At 37.7% G+C, this 14,753-nt stretch overlaps 1 protein-coding gene across 7 annotated transcripts in view; it reads right to left on the reverse strand.

Moving 5' to 3' along the window:
* LOC121652892 (unconventional myosin-IXb) overlaps positions 1–14,753 on the reverse strand; it is a 57,706-nt gene that overhangs the window by 30,517 nt on the left and 12,436 nt on the right. For all 7 annotated transcript variants that reach the window (XM_042005995.1, XM_042005998.1, XM_042005999.1 and 4 more), the window contains 3 exons: positions 5,464–5,686; positions 5,160–5,379; positions 4,045–4,545 (listed from right to left, as the gene is read on the reverse strand). In XM_042005995.1, the coding sequence (XP_041861929.1) occupies positions 4,045–4,545; positions 5,160–5,379; positions 5,464–5,621 (879 nt within the window). In that variant the 5' untranslated portion in view covers positions 5,622–5,686. The remainder of the gene's footprint in view (positions 1–4,044; positions 4,546–5,159; positions 5,380–5,463; positions 5,687–14,753) is intronic.

Here is a 14,753-nt window from a genome sequence, read left to right on the forward strand (position 1 = left end):
AATAAGCAATCTTCAAAGTCTAGCAAAAGAATACAGAGACATATAACAGGTAACCACATAACAAAGAGCAACCAGTCCAACCAGTTTACAGGTGACACATCATTTAGAGTTAGTGAGCCCTTATGCAGGCAAGAGGCTTCTTTGTTCACAGCACAGAAATGGTTAAAAACAATCTAACTGGTATGTCATTTTTAAGACAATTTTTGGAGTACAGCTGAAAACCAGTTGAAAAAAGACTGATACAACATATTTAAAAGTAGGACAGTAGCATTTCCTAATGGTCTCAGGTTAGGGCTATCCAATCTACCAGTAAGATGGCACATAGCCAAAATCCAGCACCACAAATGATGATCTCATCTCTTGAAAATGTGGACCACAAGCTTCAAGACCTCCACTATAGCTTATGCATACACACAAAGGCAGAAGCACACATTTTTGGACCACTATAATCTAATCAGCTTCAACTGGAAAAAAAAAATTACATATTATGCCTGAACTAGAAGTTGTTCAGAAAGATCCCCCAGAAGTTGACCTTTTGCATGGCAAGATTTCTTCAGTAAATAAAGATTTGTTTATGTCAGACATCTTAAAAGTAAGATGCATAAAATATATTTACATTAACTCACTGGGAAAGTTTCTTCACACTGAATACTGTGGAAAAAAGTAATAGGCAGCAGTCTCCGTTAATCTTCCAACCTTCTAAAGTAATGATGATGCCAAGAGGAAATGCACAGCTCTTCAACATACATTGTGATTGCGTGACTGGTCCCAGATGCAACCCAGTCTCAACCTCTACTGACCAGAAAAGTCCAAGGCCGTCTCCCTGTCTGGCCCTGCAACCGCAGCTCTGAGCTGGGCTGACACACATACTGCATTTGGAGAGTGAGCAGCGGAGTGGCAGCAAGTCTGCCAAAGGGACCAGAACTGTGCTGATGGAGGGAAAAATATATCACTTCATCGCCTCTCCTTTCATTCCATGATCTGTCTTCCAGAACCAGAGAATTTGACAGACTGACACACATCAAGGGACCTGGGATGCACTTAATTTGAATGTATCTGAAAGCATGCACTTGAAAGCTCAGGCATCAAAGGTCCGGAGAGGACGGAGATGTGACAGATCACACACGAAAATGCTGTACCTGCATCTTACTATAGCTGCTCGTCATGTTATCTTGCAATTAGTATCAAACTGACAGCTTCTGGCCAGTTCCCATTAAAAATCTGTTTATTTTTCAACAGATTCCAAGTGTTATATTTTCCCAAGAACTTCCTTTAATAAATCATGGGTTTTTGCTTTTCAGCACCATTTTGTACTTTGAATAAACCACATTCCACATATGGCTTTTCTGGCTAAAGGTCTATTTTTGGCCACATTACTGTGAAATAAAACTGAAAAGTATGTGGAGATTTACTTCCTGATCAGGACCGAGAGTCATTAATTCCTCGCAACAAGAGAGGCTATCAAACTAAATCCAAGTACTGGGATTTTAGCTTTTTGTCTGCACATTATTCAAATGACTGCAGAGGCAGAGGGCATCCTTGATCGATTTTCTCTCAGTCCTCTTAGCCACAGCTTTAATTTATCCTTTTGCATTTTTACCCTTCCTACTTTTCTAAACTTACAACAATTGGATTAAATCACAGACAGGAAGTGCTATCAAATTTAATGTGATCTGGGGTCAAACATGTTCATGCCACCAAATATGTCACTGGCACAACTACACACGCACATACTATTATAATTACATGAGATCCAAAACTGATTAACTCATAAAAAAAAACAAAAAAACAATACAGTCGACTCTGTTCTTTGCTACATACCACAAGGAATTATCTCTAGCAAATAAATACTGTTGTGTTGCTCTACCTTTAAGGTGGAACAGGGCTTGTCAAAGCCAAGTAATGTCTACTTTCTGCATTGATTTGTGAGGCAAAAGCAAATTTAATCATGCAGTTTGTGGTGTTGAGTGATTTTGATTGTTTTGGTGGAAGATATCAAGCATATAGATGTTTGTCTTTTCTTGAATTAATGAAACAGTCTGGTAGTTAGCTTGTGGTGTTCAAAGTGCAAAGTAATAAACGCTCTAAAAAATTTGCATTATCTCTAGAAATAACTACCTGGTTCCTCAAGAAACTTACATTGGACCCACTTTCTGCTGCAGTAAACTGTATTTCAGTGCAGATGGACATAAGCATAATCATAAGTGATGTTTGCACTTGTGTCTACACAATCATGCTGTCCGACATTATCTAATTTTAAATTAAATGCAACATTAACTCAAGTAGTCAGACTTAAAAATTTCCCATCTTTGATTCAACATAGATGGAACTGGGTATGTTTTTGTTCTTTATGTTTTTAACCTGAGATAAAACCAGGATTTTGAACATGATATGCAGCAAACAGATGGAGAAAAGACTGCGGCGTGAACTTAGTAAATTGGCATTTCAATATGAACTCTTGATCCCTGGGAAGTTAGTTATGATTAAGGGCTGTAACCACAGGGGTATAAATTATAACGATTTTGATCTCGTTACAATATTATACTAATTCAGTGGATAACGATGAAATGTTTGCTGATATCACAATTTCTGCCATCATATGATTTTGTCTTGATCAGATTCAGAAGCCAGAAATTGATATGAGACATTATCACAAACTGATTTAACACAATCACATTTACATTTAGTTTGGTTGTTAGAAGAAAGTATTATCTATTATCTGGCACTTATGTAGATCTGACAAATGCCAGACAAGTAGCCAGACTGAACAATTAATACTCAATGGGCACACATTTTATAGCTAATTACCATAAAAAAAATCCATTCTATTCACAACTTCACAAGAAATGCCTCTCTACCTAATTTATCTAAACATCAGCGACAAAGCTTTTGACGGCACTCAGCTCTTTGTGGTCTAATATCACAGCTGAACCCCTTTCCTTCTAATGTTACACAATTTTACAGTCTTCACACACAATTACACACAAACAGCACTTTACTTATGATCACCTCTGTCAGATGTTGGCCATGTTTTCGTATATATAGTATTTTATTCTGGTGCTATTTCAGGTAATTAAAACTGTAATTTTCTTGTATATGAGAAAGATTGTGCCTCAGCCTTGTTAATCAGACAGCAGGACTAGTGTTTCTGTTTGGTAGAAGTTTTTCTTCATTCTGGTCTGGTAGCAGTTGCAGAGAGCGAGTCAGCACAAGCATGCAGTTTCTCACAGAAGAGAAAGCAGGAAGAGGAGCAAAGTCACCTGACTGAAACAGTGACAAATAAATATCACCCCCAGGAAACCAAGATTAGCATAAGCATAAGAAGCATAAGTGTTTTCTCAAAAGTAGGAGGAGACTGCCTGATCTTCTCTAGATTCTCACATTTTCACAGGCACACTGTAACATATATGGGTTAACAACCAACTTCCCCTGATCTTTTTTTCATTTCTTCTTTCTTCCAGTTTTTCACAGTGCAAGTCTATCATGAGCACATTACGTTCAGCTCATGCAACAGCCTGAAAGCACATTTACTGAGAACAGGCATGGGATTAGATATCAGCACTGAATGTTTTTTTACATTCAGAACTGCTAACAATAGTCTCCAAATGCTGTTTAATCCATGTCAAAGCAATATTTTTTTTTTTTTTTAGAAAGCCATGCAAATAATGTCGCTTAATTAAAGGAGCAAAACATTTTACAGCTGACTTGTAATTAGACAAAATAAGCATGTGGACTGCTCTAGCAGATGATTTGTGATACTATTATCACAGAATTTTTCTACAGATGAAAACAAAACACGACACTATTTTAGCATGGCGCCATACTAAAATAGTTAATTTCACTAACTCATTCTATTCATATGAGAGTTTACCCATTACCTCTTTCTACATTATTTTCAATCCACTCTTCAAACCAGATCACAGCAAGTTTTAAACTACAATGGCTTACACTAAATTCAGCAGGATGAGCTGGTTGTTATGTCAGGTGTATGGTACACTGACTATATAAAAACAAGCTCGGCTGTTACATGTGTAAGCATATTACCTCCAGGACTGGTCCAGCTCCTAGAATGGTTCTCTCCACTCCACTGGCATACCCCTTCTGGCTAAGCGCTGTCAAACAGTGGATCAGGAAGTTGGTACTTTGGGTCTTGCCTGAACCACTCTCCCCGGAGATAACAATGCACTGGTTGACCCTCTTCCTGAGCATAGCATAGTAGGCCACATCAGCGATAGCAAAAATATGAGGCTCTAGTTTGCCCAGCTGGTGGTTCTCATACATCTTGACGTATTTAGGGTTGTAGATAGGCAGGAACTTAAAGGGGTTGATTGCAATGAGGATGCTGCCCGCATAGGTGTAGATCTTTTTCTTGTGAAAGCGTGTGCGTAGATTGTTTAAAATGCTGTCCTCATTGAGGACAGGCAGGTTGCAGAGGTCTGCAAAATCGTCCTGTGGAGGAGGGAGGAAGCCCCTAACAGTGAGCTCCTGTTCCTTGGACAAGGGTGGAAGGTGGACATAATGGATGGAGCCATCATGATTCCTCTCCTGGATCAAACAAAGAAAAAGAAAAAAAAAATACATTACAATGTTACATGTTTGTACTGGGAAATTATAATTTCTGGCACACACATTTTTTTGTGCAACTTATGATGAACTAAGATGTATTTTTTTTTGATTAAAAGAAAAAAAAAATCAAATTAGAGGCTTCGTAAGTAATTATTGACGATTAATTGCATTTTAAACAAACAATACACAAATATTTTTTTATTTAAATGGATTTTTGTAGACGACTTAATCAAATAATAGACACAAGCATTAATATTGTAAACTACAGCTCTAGCAATGTCAGGAAAAACAGTAGAAAAAGAAATACAAAACATCCTTGGCGAAAACTGAGCAGACCTAAAGTTAAAGTGCCATTTTAAGTATTTTAATTAACAGCTCCGGCTGTTACAACACATTACATTACTTCAACTTTTTAAACATTTCATCCACACTCTTCATTAACAGGCATTAATATCTGAAGGGTGAGACAGGGTAAGATCAGCCAGTGGCAATTTTGTGTGTTTCACTTTCAGTCTGACCCTTCTAGCAAAGGTGAACATCTCCTGCTCTGACTGCAGCTGTGACGGCTTTTGGATGAGGCCTGTCAACTTTACCTGTAGTAAGAAGTAAAAGCCAAGGCTCTGAGGATGTTTCTCCTGGGCTTTTCGAGGCCACAGCAGAAACCGCTGCACTGGCAAGTCTCCGGCCTCCAGTACCCACTCCTCCCCACCACATTCTTTCACCTCTGCCAGCACATACAGACGGCCAGGGTCCAGCCCCAATACCGTAGCAGCATCTGAGATCACAGAGGCTGTTGTTGCATCTTTTTTAACTCTGAAGAAAGTAAACACAAGGTTTAATCAACAGAAAATGGGATTCTGCATACATCCTGCATCCATGACGCAGACAGGCACTCACCTAAGATTGCAGCAGGTGGAAGGCTGGGCTGGCAACCGTGGATATATCTGAAGCACGTATGTGCGGCCATCGTGATCGTTGGGGCTAGCAAGTCCAATTCCCCCTCCTCCTCCACCTGTATTTGTTGCCATTGTGGCAGCGCCATCTCTGACACTCATTCTGAGCCAGGGGGAGTGGCCTCACCATGCCGCACAGCCACTACTTCTGTCTCACCACACAGCACCTAAAGATGACAGATAATCTCATCAGCAACAATGAATCTCATGTTCACAAATCCACACAGACCATGGTGCAACATTTGAGACGAATGCTTAGGGGACAACTGGTTTGAGCAGTCAGCCTTATTTAATAAACACACTGTGCTTGCGTAACACTTAAAGATGGCCGAGATAGGGAACTAGTATTTGAGTTTCCTGAAGCCTAAACAATACTATAATCCCAGCTTTGAGTAACAATTTCTTTTCCTTTACTTAATAAACAAAGTCAAAACTGCATAGGAAGCCACTTGGTGGTATTCACGCTTTTACTCTGAACACATGTAAACAGTGTCTCTAATCAGTGCAGGCAAAAGGCAAAAAGAACTCTAGTTCTATGTAAAGATTTGACAAAGTGACGCCAGAGGCCTGTGACACTTTTATCCTGTAAAAGGCCTTTTGGTGATTTGTAGTCAGTGTAAAGCAAATAGATGGCTCTTACAAAGAAACTTCTGCATGATTACAAAAGTATAACCATTTCACCAGACACCTGAATATGTTACATTTGAGCAGAAGCCATACACATATTTTTGGAGAAAACTAAAAACAAAGTAGGGGAAAAAAGTATTAAGACAAAGAGTAACTTGAATAAAGTTTTTGCTTTCACTGAGAAAAAAAAAAAAACTAGCTGACAAATGGAGTGAATGCAAACACTTTTCAGTTTGCTGTTTCCTCATATTTGAAAATATGCTTAATCTATTAGCTTAAACATTAAATTGTGCTTTTATTTAAAAAATGTCAAGGTGTACATAGTCTTTTTGAAATTTTATTTAATGGGAAATTCTTTGAGATGCAACATCTCGTTTTCAAGGGGGTCCTATGCACATTGCTTATGTGTATAGGTGTTGCTATATCGTTTCAGTAACTTTGCTGCTGAAACTTAAACCATAAATTGCAGTAGCAGATGGTGCATAGAAATTCAACCCTTCCGCTCAGTGATGACAACAAAGACACAAAAACAGAGAACACTTGGGGTAAACCACAAATGGTGTAATAACTGCATGCTAGTCACTCTCGGAAGCAAGACGTTTTGTATGTATTTTCACTCTGAAGTGATGTAGGTGATAACATTTATAAAAATACTAGAAACTATTCTGACAGGGTAAAATGTGAGTTTAGCAGCTCTGCATAACAACCAATCATAAATAAAAAACATGGACGACTTACACTGCCTAGCCAACAAAAAAGTCACCACCAAAATAAAAGGTCAATATTTCGTTGGAAAGTAAGAGTGATGTCACGATTATTTAATTTTTCAATTAATCACGGTTTTTAGCACTACGATTAATTAATCGTAAAGATCCCTTAAAATAATCACTTTATATATAATATTATGCATTAACTATATCAGCAGATCAGCACAACTTCTGCACGGAACAAAACCAATCACCACTTCCGCTGCTGTGTTTGGTTGCGTGAGGGTTGCAGAAGAGGTTGCTTGAGTGGGATGCTACGGTAAAGGAAGAGTTTTTCCCCTCCAAACAAATGGATTAAGACATCCTTGTTGGATTTTCTTTTTAGTTTGTTTTTTGGTTAAAAATGGTGACCAAGCTGTCATTGTGGAGGACGGCTCATCACCCTGTAAAGCAGGACATAAAAGATTGCAGAGAAAGGAAGAAATACATCCAATATGTTTCAACACCTGGATAACCAGCAGCTTTTTATGCTACAGTGATGCACAACAGTTTAGATAAATGAAGCTAATATTTATCTAAAGCAGCATTGAAGCTAAATGTTATTGTGTCATTTGCTGTTTTGTAATAATGTCCGACTTGGGTTGGTCCTACAGTGTAATGTGATGAATTCACTGGAAGTTACGTTACACAGATTTTAAAAAAGAAGAAGAAGAAGAAAAAAAAAAAAACTAAATTAAATACACCTTTTGTGACGGATAGTTTTGCTTCAAACATAGTCGACCTGGCATGAGGTCCATGGCTTTCAGTCATCAGTGCAATAGTCACAGTCCGTAGAAGAAAAGGCATTTAATTCCAGATATATGGTCTTATTTATATTCACTATTGTAGCAGGACATTATTTATGTCCCAAACAAACAGCGGCTATTCTGCTAAATAACAGCTGGAAGTCAAAGCTAGCTGGATGTTTTCCCTGTGTTTCTAAATTCTCTACTCGGGTTAAAAAGAAAAGTTCAAAACAATTTTTATAACGTGGTTTACAAAAAGAAGACTCCCACGTCCAGGTAGAGGACCTGTAGCCTTTTCCATCTGAGAGAAATCCATCTGCGAGTTAATATGTAGGGTTTATTTACGGTTTACACAGGAGAGGAAATTTAGCTGGAATGAGACTTCTTAGTTACTTTACTTTATTATATGTTAGTTTTTTTGGCATGAAAAGATATAAATAAATAAAACTAACAGACATATAAGCAGTGTTCAGGTGATTTTACACATTGTAGTGCTGGGAAACTGATTTATGTTTAATATTCGTGATAATCGTAAAATCGTGATTATTTCTTTGACGATCATCGTACCAAGAAAATCTGTAATTGTGACATTCCTAGAATGTAATAACCTTGCCTCTGCCTCTAGATCTCAGTTTGGAGGCAGAAGTGGGAAAGTTTAGCAGTTGTTTATGAGTTTTCAGCGATAGTGGAGCCAACAGACCAGAGCAGCACAGTTACTAAACCATCAAAGAAATGTTGCTTCAAAGTACCAGAGGGAAAGACATGGAAAATAAAAGGTTTTGTTGGAGTTAAACGCTCCTGTAGACAGTGTTTAGGTCACCTGGCATAGCAGCCACCATATAAACATAGCCAGCCCAGATTTGATCCTGTCGTCTCCCTGACCCACTTTCTCATCTATCTGAGGAACAATAAAGGACTCTTGAGCCCACACTATGCAAAAAATATTACAATATAAAAAATGCTTGTTTATGGAATACACATTATACAAACAACATCTCACACATGTTTTACAATTTCCATTTGGAGATTATAGGTTTAAATTTTATTATCGATGATGATTTTCCAAGGCTTGACTTCAAAACTCACCTAAAATGCACATCTCTAGTAATTATCCAAAAGAAGGCTCATACTTATTTGCTTAACTAAATCCAGATGGCGACTTTTTTTTTTCTTCCCTGACCAGGCAGTGTACTTTTCTCCAACTTAAAAACGCTGTCTTACCAAGGTGAGGTTGCCTGCTACCTATGATTTATGATTATTGGAAACTATGCCACACGACTCAGTGGAGTTAAAGTAGAACTGGGATTCAGTGTTTTGAGAATTGTTTTATTAAACTGCTAAATAGTTTTTCAGAAATTAGTAAGAAATTAATATTGACTTATAGTATATTTTAGTTTTCTGGGCTTTTTGAAAAAATAAAAATTAAAAATATATTTAAAAAAAAAAATCACTCTGCTTAATTAGTTTTTTTAATCAAAGCACGCCATCGGCTTGAATCTACTTATTTTTTCCTAACTCTCCAGAGTAGGGTTGGGTGATAAAACTAATTAGATAGCATTAAAGTGAGGTCAGTCTTGGTAATAAACATGAGATATTTTCAGTGTATCTATCTAATGAGCCAGATGTGTATCCCTTAACACACTCCAGTCCACTAGTTGGTGGTAATGCGTGTCTAAACTGGTTGCATTATCTTTCCAAACTGTCAAAGCACTTGACAAAAAAAGGCCTCACTATGTCATTAATATGGAACTGGTTAGGATTCAGTAAAAAGGACAGATTTATACAAATTGCAGACTTTTTCACTAATTAGTGAATGGCAAAACAGGATACAGGATGCATTAGGTGTATCACCTGAAAAGGTATTACTCCAGCAACTGTGCAGAATGCATGAAAATGTGAAATGGTGTTCTTGCAGCTTAACAAGAAGCATTATATGTGGCTGCCTTTAAATAAAAAAAAAAGCATTGCAAATGAAGCAAAGAGATTACATTAACTATCTATATTATGATCATGGTCAATCAATATAGAAAATATAATTGTTATCACATAATTTTCACTCCATCAACATGAACTTTTTGTAGCCGCACAAAAGTGGGCTCACAAGTTTCAGATATCCACATCACAATCAATTGAACCGACGTGTAATTACAAAATCAATCAGGAGCGACACCACTGCCATTAGCATTAAGTTCATTGTACAATGATAACTGCGTCATACACTAAAGCCAACACCCAAAATACTAACAATGCCGCTGCTGTGGTTAGTTTACAGTCATCAACACAGAGCAGAAACCCTCGTCATCACTACAGTTTAACTTCAAGTCAAGTTTAGAAGACATGAACAGTTGTTTCAGTATTTCATAGCTGATTAGGTGCAATATCCAGCTGGATCACGACAAAAAAAAAAAAAAATAATACAATTCCTGTTACAACTTTAAAGTTTAGTGTCAAGCACACAGCAGCTGGTAAAGCTTGGTCTAATGATTGATCATGTAGCACGGCTTTAAATCAGTAACGCCTGATACGTAAACAGCAAGCCCCCTCTGTGGAAACTAGATTTAAAAATCACTGCATGCCAGGCAAAGTGCACTGCTTTGGTAGACTGATCCAGAGTTGATTCTGTAAAAACTAAGCCCCATAGTTTATCCCTTTTGTTATTTAAGCAGGGTGGTTGTTTTCTCCATTTGAAATTTAAGAAATATTACAGACAACGAGATCACAGAAAGCAGGTCGGGGAAGAGTCACTCACATGCATCACACATGCACGCATCATTTAAAAATAAAGTTTTTTAGGACAATTTCACACTTTACAGTGACTGATTTACAATTAAGAATAAATGTTAAAGAGAAAGAGGGCTTAAGTTAATAATCTTAAACAAGATTTTCTCTTTTAGATTACATTTTAAAGTGTCTTATTGGGTCATAGAAGTCAAGATAATGTTTTGCCTCTTCCTCTACTGTAATGGGAATTTTTAATGAACAATAATCACACAGGTTCTCACTTAACAAAAGCACACGGTGCTGCTACAGAACAACATAGTCAGGTGTACATATCTTGTAAATCTTGAGTGTCCTTCAATACAAATTGAAGAATACAAATTTAATCTTTTTGTTGAATAACCAACATTTTATTCATAAAAGGAGTGGAAACAGTGACAACAAACATCTTTACAAAACCTACCCTGGAATAATCTAGGTTACAGTAAAAAATCAAAAGGAAAAATAAAGCCATTTGAGACTCATGAGGTTGTGCATTTGCCAAGCAAGCTGACCACAAGCCCAAAAACATGCAAGCTTGTAAAATGCCAAGGCATGCAAAACTGCAGACCACAAAAGGACAGCATCATCATTATCCTCCATCATGAGTTCTGTCTAGTTTAAATTGGTCACTTTAACCTCTTAGCTGCTTTCTAAAACTAGTTAATAAAATGCAAATATAATGCAAGAAGTAAGGATTTACATTTGAATTTGTGCAGTGAAGCATGGGGAAAAGGAAGCTGAAAAAGGCCAAAGAAAAGGAGGGACAAACTGGGGGAAGATAGAGGGGAGAGAAAGGCAAACATCTAAAAGTGAGATAGAATGGAGAGGTCTCAGGAAACAATCAAAAGAGACAGCGGCTTTGAGATAATGCAGCTTCCTCCCTGCAGAGGAGATCCTCTTGACGATGCTCAGCATTCCACAGATAAGACTTGGGGTTGTCTGCTTTGTGTAGGCTTAGCCTGGCACTTTAGCTGCTTACCAGGGGCTGATGGGGAGACGGCAGAGCACAGGACGAGAGCAGAGTGGGTTCTGTACCTTCTTACTGTGAGCAGTAGAGGAATCAGCAACTAACAAGCTCCTTAAACCTGACATTTCTTATTAAAGAGCAGGTACTGCTCATCCCCAATGAACTCAGCTACTTCATCCAACCTAACCCCTGATTATCCAGGCAAGACTATTTACTTGCAGTAAGTTAGTATAATTGTACACCTAGACATACAACTAATCTTTATTTGTATGCAAGAGTTTAGGGTATGACCTGCATTTTTAGACATATTTTTGACATGGCGGAAATTGTAGTGGAGCATCAAGAAAACCTTATGATTTTTACACACAAAAATTGTGGCGAGCACAAATGTTTGGGCATCCCTCCAAGTGAGAGCTTTAGTTGTATTGCCCCTTGGCAAATATCAAACCTTTCATAGACAATAAAGAGTCTTTTTACCGTTAATTTATTCTTTTTCTAGAGACCACACAAGCTCCTGCACAGAGAGATTTTAAATCCTGCCACAGACGAGCTTTTATAAACAATTGTCTGGGATTCAATACTTCACAGAGTTATGCATTTAACAGTGACAAATATCACTCATTAAATACTATTTTTCCAAAAAAAAAGTAAAATTATTATTGTACTCTCATCAAATAAAGTATATAGCAGAGTAAATATCCTGACGAAGTAGAAAGAGAAGCGACGGCTGTATAAAAGAAGCACTGCATTGTGACTGACGCTAAAGTTGGCAGCAAGGCAGGAATTTGTTGACACTCAACAGCAAATGTGAGCCAATTAGATATTGCTCCCCCAAATACCTCTATTCAGAAATGAAGGAGGAGAAGGATGAGTTAAGAAGTCTTAAGAATCAATTAGTGTCGGGTGAAATCAAATAGTTTGCCTTTATATGGATAGTCCTTGTAGGGTTATGATCTTGTATACAGATGTGCGAGACGATTGAGTGTTATGCTCGCACTCTGTGCTACAGACAATAAATTTTCTTCCTAATGGACCTCCCCAGGCCAACACATGCACTGGTGAGACACTAGCGTCTGACTCAAATATTAGGCAGGCAGTGAATAACTCAATGACACATTTAGGGTCAACAAACACCAAATGTTACATGCCATATATGTCTATATATTGTTAATCATCTTTTCCTCTCCTGGTGCTGCACCCCCAGCAGCTCAAATCACACTTAACACAGAAAAATTTAAAAGAAAGTGAGGTATGATGTCAGTCTTGTTTGTGGGCCAAACATACAGTGTCTCTGAATTCCATTACATCACCTCCAGATGATCCCTGACAGATATTATGAGTCAGCATCTCCCATCATCGAAGTAACTAGTCATGGACATGACTAATTTAGTATCTCTGTTAGACAATGACTATAACATTGAAAACTAGAAGCACTCAGCACAGAACTTCGCCAATCCATTGTAGTTTTTGTTTTTTGCCAATGATTGTGGGCATTATTTTTTAGTAATAAGCTCTTATGGTAAAATTATCCCTACCTCCCCATAGCAAAGAATCATTTAAAAAATTCCTGCATCCAGATGGTGGTCTGGATCACTTTACAATCTTCATATTATTCTCTTTCTGGGATTTCCTAAAAATGTAATCAATGAGTTGCTAACATGTTGCTAACGGACAAAGCAACGCCACAGATTACATGACCTCTGTCTTGGTGGAGAATATAACTAGATACTTGGGTTGACCAATCTTGTACATCATAAAGTGATAAGTCTGAGCTTTAAACCCTGTTTTACCAAATTTTGGAGATTGTACAGACTGGAAAAGCATCAACAATCTCTTTGTATTTGTTATTATCTGTCCAGCTCTATACTGGCAAGGGTGAAGCAGGGATGTTGCTAGATCCGCGTCCTTTCCTCGTCACCTCATTTTCCCCATGAAAAACAAGAATTATATATATATAAAAAAAGATTATAACAAACAAAAATAAATACATTCTTTTAATTGGGGACCCACTGAATTTCCCAGGGACCCACTCAAATCGCCACCTGTGGGTCCCAGGGTCTCACTACATTGAAAACCTATCAACATCACTGGTGAAGTAGTATCTCCATGGAGATTTTTTCAAATCACACCCAGCAGTAGAAAACTATCTCACTGTAGCGACAAGCGGTGTTTTTAAGGAATACTAAAATAATTCAGTCAATAAATTAATCGAAAAAAAACAATATATAGTTTAAGAATTGCTTTGAAAAAGAAATCCAATAATTTAATTGTTAATCATTTTGATCCAATTATATTTTACAATGCCAGAATATTTAGCTTGCCATCTCTTATACAGGTATACATGCACAGGAAGGAAAATGTGTTATTTATTTATAAGTTGTAATTTCGTTGCACTTGTTGCAAAGGCGATAAGGTTCTATTCTATATTCAACATCATAATGGTGCAGCAGTGTGGGAGAAGCAAGTTCAGCTGGATTAACTGTACAGGCATTTTGTTTAAGCTATTCAGATGGTGATTTTGCCAGATTTTGCAGTTATAAACTCAGGATTTTATTAGTGTTTTTCTAACAATCTATGCTTATAATTATGCATTTTTGAGGCTTTTCAGGGTAAAGTTGAACAACATGCACATCTGTACTGAAGTTAAATGCAACCATTTTGGTTTACCCTAAAGTTCTATAAATACCCAGGTTGACTTATACTTCTGAGGGTGCATCTGTGTGATAGCTGCAGTGATGCAGGCTGAGCTCTTTTTCTCTCCCCAGGGAAAGCGGAGCTGGGGCCACTGAAGTATCTATCACCACTACAACTCTCTGTGCATGACCTAATGGAGATGAGAGGGACTGGCTCTTTGCCAAAGTAGGCAACATTGTCCCTTGGGCACAATGTGAGATGGAAGCAAGGGAAGTACAGATTCACTCTGTCTGTCTCTTTATATGTGTTTTCCCTGAGGTTTATGGCTTATGTTCTCTAAAAGATTCATACATACACTGATGGAGAGAGATTGCGCCTGCTGTTGCTGAGTGGTGGTAAATCAGCCTCAAGGCTGAAGTTCTTTAAATTGTGCAGTTGCACCCAGAATGGCTGTGAATGGTTCAGAAACTAACTATTAGAGCCATGTGGCCTAATTAATCATGCAGCCTTTTGTTTAAATTGACCAATACCTAAAAAAGGGAATTAACTCATCAAACAGACACAAACTGTGTTAAATAAGACAACACAGAGAGAACTACAAAGAAAGAAAAAAAGAAAAAAGGTGAAAAAGGGCACTCAAAGACCATCTCCTCCCCCAGCCCTGGTCTTTAAGTCAGCTCCCAGGCTGGGTAGCCACAAACAATAAAAGCAGAGCTGAAGAGCATCTGCTGCCTGTATCTAAAGGAAAGTATAA

The sequence above is a fragment of the Melanotaenia boesemani genome, chromosome 14 (genome assembly GCF_017639745.1).
Source record: "Melanotaenia boesemani isolate fMelBoe1 chromosome 14, fMelBoe1.pri, whole genome shotgun sequence".
Taxonomy (NCBI): Eukaryota; Metazoa; Chordata; class Actinopteri; order Atheriniformes; family Melanotaeniidae; genus Melanotaenia; species Melanotaenia boesemani.